Source organism: Gossypium raimondii, chromosome 5, assembly GCF_025698545.1.
Source record: "Gossypium raimondii isolate GPD5lz chromosome 5, ASM2569854v1, whole genome shotgun sequence".
Classification (NCBI taxonomy): Eukaryota; Viridiplantae; Streptophyta; class Magnoliopsida; order Malvales; family Malvaceae; genus Gossypium; species Gossypium raimondii.
In genome coordinates this window covers 31,254,583-31,268,549 of record NC_068569.1, presented here as the reverse complement: position 1 = coordinate 31,268,549, position 13,967 = coordinate 31,254,583, and the positions used below count along the sequence as shown (strand labels likewise).

The window sequence follows — 13,967 nt, the reverse complement described above, 5'->3', positions numbered from 1 at the left end:
TCAACATTGCAAGAGCCATGAAAGAATATCGAGTGTTTCTATTCAACAAAAATCTCAAAAGCATACAAATCCAAACAGGACATGAGCATTCAATAGTCCTTTGTTTTCATTTCGATCGATCAAGCGAGATGGAGCGCTGCAAATTAATTATATAGCCACGCAAACAATTGTATAGCCACTGCAAACGGGGGAAACTAACCTGTAATGAGGAAATCGGAGAGGAGACCGATGCTGAACTGCAGCAATAAAGAACCTGTAATTCAGGACAAACAAACAAACAATGAAGTTAGTTGTTGTATAATTCCATGTCATAAATATGGATGCAACAACTGGATAACCTAGTAATAAACAATATTAACAAACAGTTGCCAACAACGTGAGAGCATGTGCTTGGTAGGAAGATATTACAGTTATGAGTAGGAATATAAAAATTGGTCCCTTTGGAGGTAGGTTTCCAATAGAAAACAGAGATGATGCATGGCCTGGTTTTTCAACTTTTTTCGTGTTATGAAAAGAAGACGAATACCATCTTAAAAGGCAAATCAGATTGGGGTCAATGACTCGAGATACCACGTAATATGAACCGAAGAAAATATCCATTCAAATTATTGCTATCGTGAAGTGTACCACAAAATAATTAATTAAGCAAAGCGACACCGAACCTCAACCTCCTCCTCCCATCCATTCTACTCCAAAAGGGGTTGGGTCCATTCACGCTTCAACCAAACACACCTAGCTAACCTCACTCACCAACAATGATAGCAACAACAATGCCGACCAAAGATAAATCAATTTATTAAAAGATTAAATATCAAAATAGTTGTAATGAAATCTTTTAAATCAGATTACTAATTTTTGAATGATTAGAATGCATTTAAAAAATTTAAATCACTAATTTTAAAGGAATTAAAAAGACTGAAACTAAATTATTAATTTCATGAAAAGAGTCAAAATAATAATAATTTTGTCATTATTCAAAAACATGGTTGCTCCTAGGAAAGTATATTACCAAACCGGTCATCAAATTTACCAATTTCATCTCATGATATGTGCATATATGTATGTAAGTAGCTAAATGTAAATGCAATGTACTTTGACAATAACCAAACTAAATTCACTAGATTCCAAGTTGTAAACTAAGCTTTCCTTAACATCCTTAATCCCACATATAAAACTAACACAAAAGTTATCTAGATCAGAAAAATACCAAAATTTTCCTAACAAAAGAGACTAATTCAATCATTAATCCAACATGCCAAGTAGCTAAAATGCAAAAATCCCATCATAGTTAAGGACACAATCTTGACATACAACACAAAAATCCATACCAAAATCCATAAATTCAAAGATCCATCCATAAGTCGATACAACATTACACATAAAAACAAAAACAAAAATGAAACAAAACAATAATGAAGAGAACATCAAAAGAGAGCCATTACATTGAGGACACGAGTAATACCCAAGTATAAATAGTGAGTACATATCCTTTATGATTTATTAATTAATCGTTTCAGCAAACATTAATTCAAAATTCAGCAGGATATGAGAAAAAGGAAGTGAGGGCTGCGAACTGCTGGCTAATTGCTGGCTAACAACAACACAACCAGCTTCACATGATGTAGTCTAATAGAGTTCCCAATACTACCCCAGAGACCACTTTGAAATTTACACAAGATTTCCCTTGCATAACATCATCAAATTAATGCCAAAGCCAGAGAGGATTCATGATTTGATATTATATACATAGAAAGCATAACCAATACATAAATAACTTGTAGGAACTAAAACAGTAACACAAAGGTGACGATTAGGCTTAAAAAGTAAAGAGAAAAGCATGCAGAGGGTTATTTACAATTGGGAAGAACATTGAGATACATGTACTACAATTGGCGATTAATTTAGGTCGTAATTAAAACTCACCCGATATTGGATGCTACGTGATGACCGAAAAACGCTTCACTCTTTTTCAATGGATTAAGCTATCAGAATTTCCAATTTTGTGAATATATTGAAGAGAAAAAGAGAGTTTTGGTGTCTTGGCAGATAGGGTTGGGAGGAAATGGGAAGGGAAATTAGACGCCGAGACGAGAAGAAACGATGACGACAGAATAATCAACGGAAGCAGTGGGAAATGGGAGGAGAAAATGATTAGGAAGGAAGAGGAGAGGGTCGGGTAGGGAGGGAGGGTAAAACAGAGAGATGGGGAGGGAGGCCGGACGTATTGGGTAATACAGCGATTTGGGAAGGGATTGGAAAACACGGGAATTTAGGGATTAGGGGCGTAAACGATTAGGCGCGTAATACAGAATACAGCGAACCAAACGCTGGAATAGGGGCGTAATGTAATACGCGGGTAATCGGGCCGTAATGGATTGGGTAATACGGCGAACCAAACAAGACGTTAGACTCTTCCTTCTCAAATTTCCAACCTTTAAATTTGGTGCGTTCTAAACAATAGTCCTGTTTCAGGTTCGCGTATTATTTAGAAACTTTTTAGAGTAATATGCAAAAATTCTTTTGTGAAAGTTTTATTAGTCCATTAATTATTATTTTAATGCAACATGCTTGCAAAGAGATCATAACAGTGGATAAGAATAAAGTTGGTTCTGAGCATAGCTCGAAAGGAATAAAATATCGAAGATAGCGAAAGAAGAATAACAAAGAAGTTGATTGAGAATGTGTATCTTAACAAAAAGAAAAGGATTTTCAAGGGTAACACACTCAATAAAATAAGAACTAGGTGCCTCAGTTATCGCAGCTTGAATTTCTCTGTACAAACTTTCTGAAGACCATTCTGAGTTCAATATGTGTTTAAAAGATCTGCAGTACTCTATTAATGCTCCAAGATGTCGCATACCACTCCTTGTTGGTTCAGGTATAGCAAGATCATCATATGCCCCAATAAAAATTTGAGCAGCTTAAATCACCTCATGCCCCATTCCGATCAATACTTGTGCCGCCCTTTTTGGGTTTTCAACTCAGATCCCTTTTGGTCTCAAGGAGCCCTTTACGGGTTTTCACCTTGGCCTCTTCAGATTTTTTTTAGAAGCAAAACGCCCTTTGCGGGTTTTCACTTTGGTCCACTTTTCTTTCAAGTGAAGTATTTCTTGACGGAATCTGCGTTTATTGGGTTTGGTAAACTTTTATCATCCATCTCACTTAGGACCAAAGCTCAGCTGGAAAAGGCCTTCTTTACAACATAAGGACCCTCCCAATTTGGCATCCATTTTCCTCTAAAGTCCTTTTCCATAGGAAGAATCTTTTTTAGCACCAAGTCTCTGTCATGAAATTCTCTAGGGCGAACCTTTTTATTATAGGCTCGCATCAATCGTTTCTGGTACATTTGCCCATGGTGAATAGCTTTTAACCTCTTTTCTTCTATTAGGTTCAACTGGTCATATCGAGATTGGACCCATTCAGCTTCATCCAACTGGAGTTCCGATAACACCCATAGAGAAGGGATCTTAACTTCAATGGGTAATACTGCCTCCATTTCATAAACTAGAGAAAAAGGTGTTGCCCCGGTAGAAGTTCTAACAGATGTCCGATAGGCAAGGAGAGCAAATGATAACTTCTCATGCCAATCCTTGTAAGTTTCAGTCATTTTCCCCACAATTCTTTTAATGTTCTTATTGGCCGCCTCCACTGCACCATTCATTTTTGGACGATACGACGACGAGTTATGATGTTTGATTTTAAATTGGCTGCAAACCTCCGCTATTGTGCTGTTGTTTAAATTCAACGTATTGTCGGATATGATTCTCCCAGGCATTCCATATCGACAAATGATCTCCTTTTTCAAGAACTTGCTGACTGTCGACTTTGTGACATTTGCGTATGAAGCAGCTTCTACCCATTTGGTAAAGTAATCAATGACTACGAAGATGAAACGATGCCCATTACAAGCCTTTGGTGATATCGGCCCAATGACATCCATACCCCACATGGAAAATGGCCATGGAGAGGTCATGACGTGAAGTGGTGAAGGGGGTGCATGCATCTTGTCTCCATAAATCTAACATTTATGGAATTTCTTGGCATAATTAATGCAATCCCCTTCCATAGTGGACCAAAAGTATCCAAATCTCATGATTTGTCTGGCCATGGTGAAACCAGAGGCGTGCGTCCCACAGATACCCTCATGAACTTCCTCCAAAATTTTCTTGGCTTCCACGGCATCCACACATCTTAACAGTACTTGATCTTTCCCTCTTTTGTATAGCACTTCCCCATCTAAGACATATTCAATGGCTATTCTTCTCAGAGTTCTCTTGTCGTTCTCTGTTGCTTGCCTGTGGTACTCTTGATTCTTCACATACTGTAGGATACTCTGATACCAAGGATGATCATCTTTTCCCTCCTCCTCAATATTGTAGCAATGAGTTGGGGTTTCATAGATACTCATCTGAATAGGCCTCATTACCTCAAATCTGTTCACCTTAATCAACGAAGCCAGAGTAGCCAATGCATCAGCCATTTGGTTTTCCTCCCGTGGGAGATAACAGAAGGTGATATCGTCAAACTCATCAACCAATTCGAGGACCAGCTTTCTATAACTGATTAACTTACGGTCTTTAGTTTCCCATTCCCCTTTGAGTTGGTATATTACCAATGCGGAATCTCCATACACTCTTAGCATTTTGATGTTCCGTTTAATGGCTGCACGAATGCCCATAATACATGCTTCATATTCTACCATATCATTTATGTAATCAAAGTCCAACTTGCTAGCCATAGGGTAATGATCTCCACTCGGGGATACCAAGACTAATTCCATTACCCATAGCATTCGAAGCTCCGTCGAAATTTAACCTCCACACGTGATCCCTTTGAGGATTTTCTTCAGTGTTTGCCACATACATCAAGTCCTCATTTGGAAAATCGAAGTTTAAAGGCTCATAGTCCTCCAAGGCTCTACTAGCCAGGAAATCAGCTATTGCACTCCCCTTTACGGCCTTCTAGCTTACATATACTATGTCAAATTCAGAGAGTAGGATCTGCCATCTAGCCATTCTCCCGTTTAAAGCAGTTGATTCCATCATATATTTTAAAGGATCCAACTTTGAAATCAGCCAAGTCGTATGATACAACATATACTGCCTTAGTCTTCGTGTTGGCCAGATCAAAGCACAACACAATTTCTCAATTGATAGTATCTCATTTCACAACCAGTGAATTTCTTGCTGAGATAGTATATTGCCCTTTCTTTCTTTCCCGTTTCATCGTGTTGGCCCAATACACATCCCATGGAATTCTCAAACACCGTTAGATACAATATTAATGGCCTATCCAGACTTGGCGGTGATAGTACGGGAGTATTAGCCAAATATTGCTTTATCTTATCAAAAGCCCGGGTTATGCTTTTTCAAAAGATGGAATACTGGATCATATTTCTTAGTCAATTGTGAAATGAATCGAGTAATGTAATTCAATCTTCCTAGGAAACTTCAAACTTCTTTCTGAGTGCGCGGAGGAGGCAGGCCTCGGATTGCCTTCACTTTTTTCGAGTCCACCTTAATCCCCTTCTTACTAACTATGAAGCCTAATAACTTCCCTGATCTGGCTCCAAACGTGCATTTTGCTGGGTTAAGCTTGAGCTGAAATTTCCTTAATCTCAAAAATAATCTTTTTAAGACTTGAACATGTTCTTCTTCAGTTCTAGACTTTGCAATCATATCATCAACATAGACTTCAACATCATTATGCATCATGTCATGAAACAAAGTCACCATAGCCCTTTGATACGTTGCTCCCGCATTCTTCAATCCGAAGGGCATTACTTTGTAACAAAATGTTCCCCATAAAGTAATGAATGTTGTTTTCCCCATATCCTCGGGGTGCATCTTTATCTGATTGTATCCAGAAAAGCCATCCATGAAAAAGAATAGTGAGTAGCCTGCCGTATTGTCTACCAAGGTATCAATGTGAGGCAACGGAAAATTGTCTTTTGGACTAGCCTTATTCAAGTCCCTGTAATCCACGCACATTCGTACCTTTCCATCTTTCTTGGGAACGGGGACGATGTTTGCTACCCAATCTGAATACTTGATCTATTGTAAGAATCCAGCATTGAACTGCCTCTTGACTTCTTCTTTTATTTTTAGGACAACATCAGGTCTCATCCTCTTGAGCTTCTGCTGAACTGGTTTACAATTTTCTTTTATGGGCAGACGATGTACCACAATGCTAGTGCTTAGCCCGGGTATATCTTGGTATGACCATGCAAAAACATCTTTGAACTTTCGAAGCAATTCAATAAGGTCTTGTTTTGTCTTTGCGGTGATTTCAATTCCAATTTTCACCTCCTTTCCTTCCTCTAGGCTCACAATTTCTAATGATTCCTATAAGGTAGGATCTGCTTATCCTCTTATTCTACCATTCTCGACAAGTCCGGAGATATACCATAGTCTTCGTTATTTTCAAAGTCATGAGATCGCTCTAAACACATGTCTTGCTCAAAAAAGAGGCTCCGTGTTTGAAGCAGCGTCACTCACGTCATTGATATCTGAGGACCTATGAGGGAATATCAAAGAATAGACCAAGAATATATAAATTTATGAATAATTACTTGTACAATAAGGTTACAAATGAAAGAACTGTTTGGAAGACAATAAATCAAATAGAAAATATTTAATTGCATGAAAAGAAAAGAATAATTGCTCGAAATGAATGTAAAGATGTATTTCATTAAAATAATGATATTTAGGCTCAAGCCTATTTCACAAAGGATTTCCTATCATTTCTAGGTGAAAAACAACAAGAATGTTCTGAATATTACTCTGAATAAGCCCTAAAGACTACAGGGATTTCTTCCGTAGTCCAATTGTTTAGCTCGCTCCCAGGTTCGTAAGGGCAAATCTCCAACAGGGCCTTTTTCTCCGTTGTTTCTATAGCGTTGATATGAAGATTTTCCAACATTTCTTCAATGCCTTCGCTTCTGGACACTCCTCCCTCAGGGTGAATAAACCCACCCAACACAAAAGATGTAGATATGTAAGGAAAGATCAAAGGCTCCCATTTAACTTCATATCCGCTCAAACGTGCCCTTCTTCTTTCTTGTCTTTTCTCTACTGCTTTCTTCTTCTGCTTGATGTTTGGCTTGTATCCTAAGCCAAAACTATCAAACTTTTCCTTCAGCATCGGTGCTTCAATCTTTCCTTGAAAATATTTTCCCAATCCTTTCCCGGGTGAAGCTCCTCTTCCAATCATCAATCGCAACCTCATCTCTGTGGTTCTGGATATTTTCGGTACCGGAATTCTTCTTCCTTCAGTAATAAACATTGCGTTCACAAATTCTAATGACCGAAAAGAACATTCCACTGCCTCATCGTTAATTTCCACATAAGGTGCATCACCAGTTACTGTTGCGATGATATCTTCCTCCGTATTTATTGTTATCAACCGACCCTCTGATACTAACTTCACCTTTTGATGTAGCGATGAAGGTACTGCCCCGACTGAGTGTATCCATGGTCTTCCCAATAAATAGTTGTAGGAAGGCTTAATATCCATTACCAAAAAGTCCACCTCATAAGTAATTGAGCCAATCCTTAACGGTACCTCAATTCTCCCCATAACCCTTTTTTCCGTTCCATCAAATGCCATTACTATGCTCTGGCACGCTTTCATGTGTGAACTGTCCACCGGTAACCGACTAAGAGTAGATAAGGGCAATACGTTTAGTGTAGATCCGTTATCAACCAAGACCCCCGGGAGTGTGTACCCTTTGCATCGGGCAGTAACGTGCAGAGCTTTAGTAGAACCCCTTCCTCCAGATGGTATTTCGTCATCACTGAAGAAGATAAAATTGTCAACACTTATATTGTTGACCAACCGATCCAGCTTGTTTACTGAAATCTCATCAGCCACATAGGTTTCATTTAGTACTTTCAATAGTGCATTTCGATGTACTTCTGAACTTAAGAGCAAAGCTAATATAGAAATGCGGGCCGACTGTTTGCGCAGTTGTTCCACAACGCTGTATTTGCTGTGTTTCAAAAACTTCAAAAACTCCTTTGCCTCCTCTTCTTTTATTGGTTCATTAACCAATGGCTCAACTTCCACTGCCTTCCATTTCCTCTGTTCTTTCTTCCAATTCTCTTCTCTTGACGGTTCTGCTTGAGCGTCATATTGCTTCTCATTGCGCGTGTAAGAACCTATTTCCTGATTTCTCTCCGCTTCTTTTTCCAAGATTGTCACATTGCACCCATAATTCCACGGCACCATTTTGCTATCCTTGTATGAGAAATTTAATGGTTTCTGGATTACAATTTTTGGTGTTATCTGAGCCCTAGACTCATTGCTCTGAGGGCATGAAATGATGACCACAGGATAATTTGTTTCCGGAGTCTTCGTTGCCAACTCTAATGCGCAAATATTTCTCTTACCCTCTACTTCTTCGTAAGATCTTATCTCTTTGTTATGCATCATGTTTTGGACCAGAGCCTTGAATCCCTCACATTCTCGAATTTCATGTCCTACTTCACGGTGGAATTCACAATAGTTTTCAGCCACATACCTTTCTTCAGAATCTAAAATAACTAGCCCTCTCTTCGCCATCTGTCTCCAAACCTATTTCAACGAATTTTTTACTTCAGCAATGTTGTTCTTGACTTCTTCTCCCCTACTTTCGCTCATTATATTCACTCCCTTATCGGTATGATTGGGTAGCGGATTTTCTGTGCTAGGTGAGTCATCAAGCTTGACAACACCAATGCTAATAAGCATTTCGACTAGCTTCTTGAAGGCAGTGCAATTTTCTATTGAGTGCCCTGTAATTCATGCATGGTAATCACATTGTGCGCTCGCATCATACCATTTGGGATACAGAGGTTGCAAAGGGGTCAAGTAATGGAGAGAAACAACGTGTGCGTTGAACAAATTCTGATACAGCTCCTTGTATGACATCGGAATTGGTTTGAACTGGGGCTTCTCAGTACCTTGCCTCATACCAGATTCTTGTCTTGCTGAACCCTGCTGACAGCAATCACCTTCCTTGGCTGGTTCACCGTAATTGACTTGTTGTACGTATTCACGTTGTTTACTTCATTTTCCTTTCTTCTCGAGGCTAACCTTTTGTTGCTCTCTCCTGCTTCTATTTTCCCGTTTCTTATGGAACTCTCAATCATTTCACCATTCATTACTATATCTGAGAAGCTTCTTGTTGCACTTCTTAGCATGTGCGTGATGAACGGGGCCTTTAAGGTATTGATAAAGAGCATCGTAGTTTCTCTTTCTAGGAGCGGTGGTTGGACTTGGATAGCAACTTCCCCCCATCTTTGTGCGTACTGCTTGAAACTCTCACTTGGTTTCTTCTCCATGTTTTGTAATGTAATTCTATCGGGGGTCATATCCATTACATGGCTGTACTGTTTCATGAATGTCTGTGCTAGGTCCCTCCATGAACCAATCTTGGTACGACTCAATTGATTGTACCATTTATACGTTGCTCCTACTAAACTGTCTTGGAAATAGTATATTAACAGCTGGTCGTTATTAACGTAGCCAGTCATCCTTCTACAGAACATAGTGATGTGGGCTTCGGGGCAACTAGTTCCATTGTATTTTTCAAACTCAGGCATCTTGAATTTGGGAGGAAGTACTGAATCTGGGACTAAGCTTAGATCTTTAGCATCGATTCCCTAATTACTATCAGCGCTTTCCAAGGCTTTGAATTTTTCCTCCAACCACTTATACCGATCTTCCCATTGTTTTGGCAATTCCACGTTCGCCTTTCCTTCTTCAGCTGTTTCATCAAAATCTGGAATAATAGGATTGATTGGGTTTTCTCCCGGGCTTAAACTCGATCGTCCTTGGAAAATTATGGGGATCGTGACACCAGTTTGTAATTGTTGCGGCCTAATTGTGACAGACGATCCTTTTGGGTATATTTCAGCTTGGGTTTGTGCATTTGGTGGAGTGAAACCCGGAGGATATAACGGATCCTTACTACCTTCTCCAGGATTGGCCATAGGGCCCTTTCCTTTATCTACTCCTCCCGTCAGTAAATGGGTCAATTCAGCCATTGCATCCTTTTGCGTTTTGATCAATTTTTCCATCATGTCTTCTTGAATTTTATCTAGTCACTCTTGCATTTGTGCTTGTAACCGTTCTTGCATATCCCTTTGCATTTGCTCCAGTTTCTCTAATCGTTGGTCCATTTCCTTAGTTTTTCGTCGAGTACCGTATTGATGCTTAATTGGTGAGCTTTTGTTGGTTTCCAGGTTAACTGTAATGATTTTAACCAATTAGGGTCTTTCGGTGGACTTTAATGCATATGATGCAATGTAATGCAATGAATGAATGCAAAAAGGCGTCTATTCTAATTCAATTTCATTTAGAAAGCTTCATTTGGAAAACAGAATTCTTTACATAAAATAGATTACATATACAATTTTGCCCTAATCCTGATAACCTTAATCTTTCTAAATAGCGAAGCAAGCTCTCTTCCCCGATCTGATTCCAACTCGTATTTTACGCTCAAAGTGTCAGCTTGTACTGCCAAGGTCTGCAAGTAATCGGTTACCTCCCAAATCTGGGTCACAGCTTCTCCCATAACGTAATCTCTGTCTCTAACTTGGCTCTGATAATAGTGGAGCTGCTCTTCCTGACGTTCTTCATTCGCCTCAAAAAATGCAACCCGCATCTCATAGTCTTATAATGTCGCCTCTAATTCTTCTACTCTTTTCTTTGTTTCCTCAATCTTCTACTCTACTGCGGTATTACGATTTCGGTAACGATGAAGAGACCTTTCGAGTTCAGCTATCCGTGCCTTTAATCCATCGTTTCACTCTGGCTTTCTAACAGATTCCTCTCCAAGGCCTTGTTTTGTACTTGAGTCTCTTGGCATTTCTTTTCCCATCCATCAGCCTTGTTCCTTTCTTCCTGAATCTCCTGTCGCCACTGCCCTGAAGTCTTTCCCAGCCCCGCAGTTCTCATTGATACTCGTAGCTTTTTGTACTCTGTCTTTAGGCTATCTAGATCCTCCTCTAATTTTTTCTTCCCTTTCTTTAATTTTTCAGACTCTAACTTTTGGACATCAGTGTCTAGCCTCAAATGCATCTTCTCTTCTTCCAACCGCTCTATTTTCTTTTCGAGTTCCAAATTCCTCTTTTCAAAATATTGTTTTATAATCTCAAACTCTGATGGGATCACTTGTAGGTACTCTTCCATTGGTCAAACACCCTCCAAGTTTAATTCCGGAATGTTGTCATTAATTCTCTTACTTCACCACTCACTGTACTCTGCAGTCGTCATCGAACCCACAGCTAGCCTTTTCATCCTATAAACCTTATTCCAAGCTTAAGAAATTTCTTTCACCTTTTTCTTGTAATTGTCTCATCGGTACGAGAACTCACATTGAGTTAAACCATACCTTGTCAGCACAAACTGTCTTGAATTGTATTGCCTTAAGACCAACAAAGGTGCATACCCGACGGCTCCCCAAATCCCTAGCAACGGAACCCAGTCAAAGCTTCCACAACGGTAGGGAATTTCATCAGGAATCAACCAAAGAGCTCTCCATTCCACATCATTTTCTTGAAGATTTTGCAGAATCGCTATCCAATTTTCTTCTGATATGTCGTCCCTTCTTAGCGTAGCCACTATCTCTTTTAACAGGAGTAATGCCCAGAGAAAACCTGATACGAAAATTTGTCGACCTTCCAGAAATGACTATGAAACCAGGCTATCAACAATTGCGCACAACCTATAAATCTACCTTCACCAGCTCGCCTACACGCATTCAAAGATCTAAACATTTCAGCCAAAATCGCAGGAACAGGCGTGACCCCTTTACCTAACCGATCAAAGAGATCTGAAACCGCTTCGTCGACATGCCCCGATGCTCTAGGGAAGATCACTAATCCGTAGATACTCAAAGCAAACACATCAACCTTCTTTTTCCCATCTGGATGCGCTAGAATCAAGTCCCGCTAATTTTTCCATGGAATACATTTACACTCCCTTTTCTGGTTGATCCTGGCCGTGATCCGCTGCTCGCTCATGCCAGTAATATTCATCAGTTTCTTCCAAAATGTCGGGACATACGTGACTTTAGAATATGCTTTATCCTCCTGAAGCCTTGGACAATGTAGCAAAGCCGTATATTCCTCCATCGTAGGTACCAGATCTACTTTGCCAAAAGTGAAACAGCTATATGCAGGGTTCCAATATTGAGCAAGGGCCCAAAACAAACGCTCATCTACCTTGACATCAAGCAAATATGACAAGTCTCCATAATTAGAGTAAAACAACTGCTTGGTCTCATCATTCCATTTATCCCATATTTCTCTTAGCTCCTGAAGGCTATTTTGCATCACACTAATACGAGTATAGTCCCACAGCTCTAACACGTAATCCTCAGCTAGACTGTCTCCCTTTTCCAATTGCACTTTCTCTGACCATATACGGACAATGGCATTATCTTCCACTTTATCAAGAAAGTCGTTCTCCATGACAAACTTCCTAATTTAACAATTGAACTTGAATCGACACTCTTTCGAATATGAAATGATATGCAAACATAGCAATAAAACACCATAAGTCAGTATAACATATAAACAGAATTTGCAACAAATACGAGAGAAACAAGCATATACACGGGCAATCCCTAGGGTTTGGGGGAGTTCTACCTAGGTTGGGTTCCTAGGCTATCTATATGCGGTTTGGTTCTAATAGTCAAGGTACCCGAACCAACGGATTCCTCGATCTTCACTCATTATAGGCTCATACAGACCGAGTTTGGTTCAGGGGAATACATTTCCCTATGGCTGCACGGAGATGAAAATATCACGAAGACATAGGTACGGATGTATCCCGAAAGTGATTCACTATCCTGCACGAAGGTGAAAACCACACGAAGGAGTAGCTTCTCACTTCCACTTAAAAAGGGTAAAACTACACAGTCTTTATGCAACATGATGCCAAAGCACAATTTACAATGATCATACAAATAAATGCAAAGAGAAGATCGTAAAATTTTAAAAACCCAATTTTAATTTTCGACAATAAGACCAAACAATCAATTTTACGGCTTGACTTTCTTGGAGTCTTCAGCGGAGTCGCCAAGCTGTCGAAACCTCCCGTTTGAAAAACTTGGATTGGTTTTGAAAATAAAATGGGAGTCACCACCGATATTTTATTAAGGTGTGATTGGTTTACCACTAAAAATAAATTTTAGGTCTGCGAGATTTGAGAAAATAGGTCAGGGAGTCGGTTACGCACGAGGAAGGGTTAGCACCCTCGTAACGACCAAAATTGGTACCGAATTGATTATTTAATGTCTTGGTGCCGAGGATTTGAAAAGATTTTAAAATATGATCCTTTTAAAATTTGAATTTGAATAAACCAAATTGAGCAACAAGATGTTTTCGTTTTGCAGAGATAAATTGCTACACTTAGTGAGTTAGGGTGTAACAATTCAATTTCCGAAATTAGATTTGTTCTTCTTTAAGAAAATCATGTGATTTAAGAAGGATATTTAATTATTTAAGTCAGTCGAGAAATTCAAACCTAGTAAGTTAGGGTTCGATTTCTCGAAATTCATAAACATCAAACATTGACTTTATTTTAAAATCGAGATAACAAAATATCATATCTAGTAAGTTAGGATTTGAAATTTTGAAATCTTAAGAATTTTATTTTAATAATTGAATATTATTTTTTTTAAAGTGGGTGCTTGATTATCTAAGTTCGTCAAGAAGAATCAAAGCCCAATAAGTTAGGGCACGATTCTCTCGAGAATCTATGAACACCAAGCCCTCTTTTTTAAGGATCGTGAAATAAACAATTATAAAGCTTTAATACAAAAAACAACCCTTACAAAATGACATGCTTAAATAATGATACATATAATGTAAAAGACAAATAACGATCTAAACTTAAACTAGAGGTAATTTAACAAGTAATAGGCAAATACAAACATTGGCTTTAATTATATCATACAAACATCCATGTTAAAAATT

General features: G+C 38.9%; 2 protein-coding genes across 2 annotated transcripts; both read right to left on the bottom strand.

Annotated features, from left to right (window-relative positions):
- LOC105766963 (uncharacterized) lies at positions 1 to 4,780 on the bottom strand. Its single transcript, XM_052630322.1, has 3 exons — positions 4,141 to 4,780; positions 200 to 253; positions 1 to 38 (listed from the first exon to the last, which is right to left on the bottom strand). Exons 1-3 carry the CDS (start codon positions 4,778 to 4,780, stop codon positions 1 to 3), a joined length of 732 nt encoding a protein of 243 aa, XP_052486282.1.
- Positions 4,781 to 11,229: 6,449 nt separating this feature from the next.
- LOC105766962 (uncharacterized) lies at positions 11,230 to 12,458 on the bottom strand. The gene is made up of 4 exons (XM_012586501.1): positions 11,963 to 12,458; positions 11,723 to 11,920; positions 11,378 to 11,612; positions 11,230 to 11,284 (listed from the first exon to the last, which is right to left on the bottom strand). The coding sequence occupies exons 1-4, from the start codon at positions 12,456 to 12,458 to the stop codon at positions 11,230 to 11,232; spliced, it is 984 nt and encodes a 327-aa protein (XP_012441955.1).
- Positions 12,459 to 13,967: the final 1,509 nt, after the last annotated feature.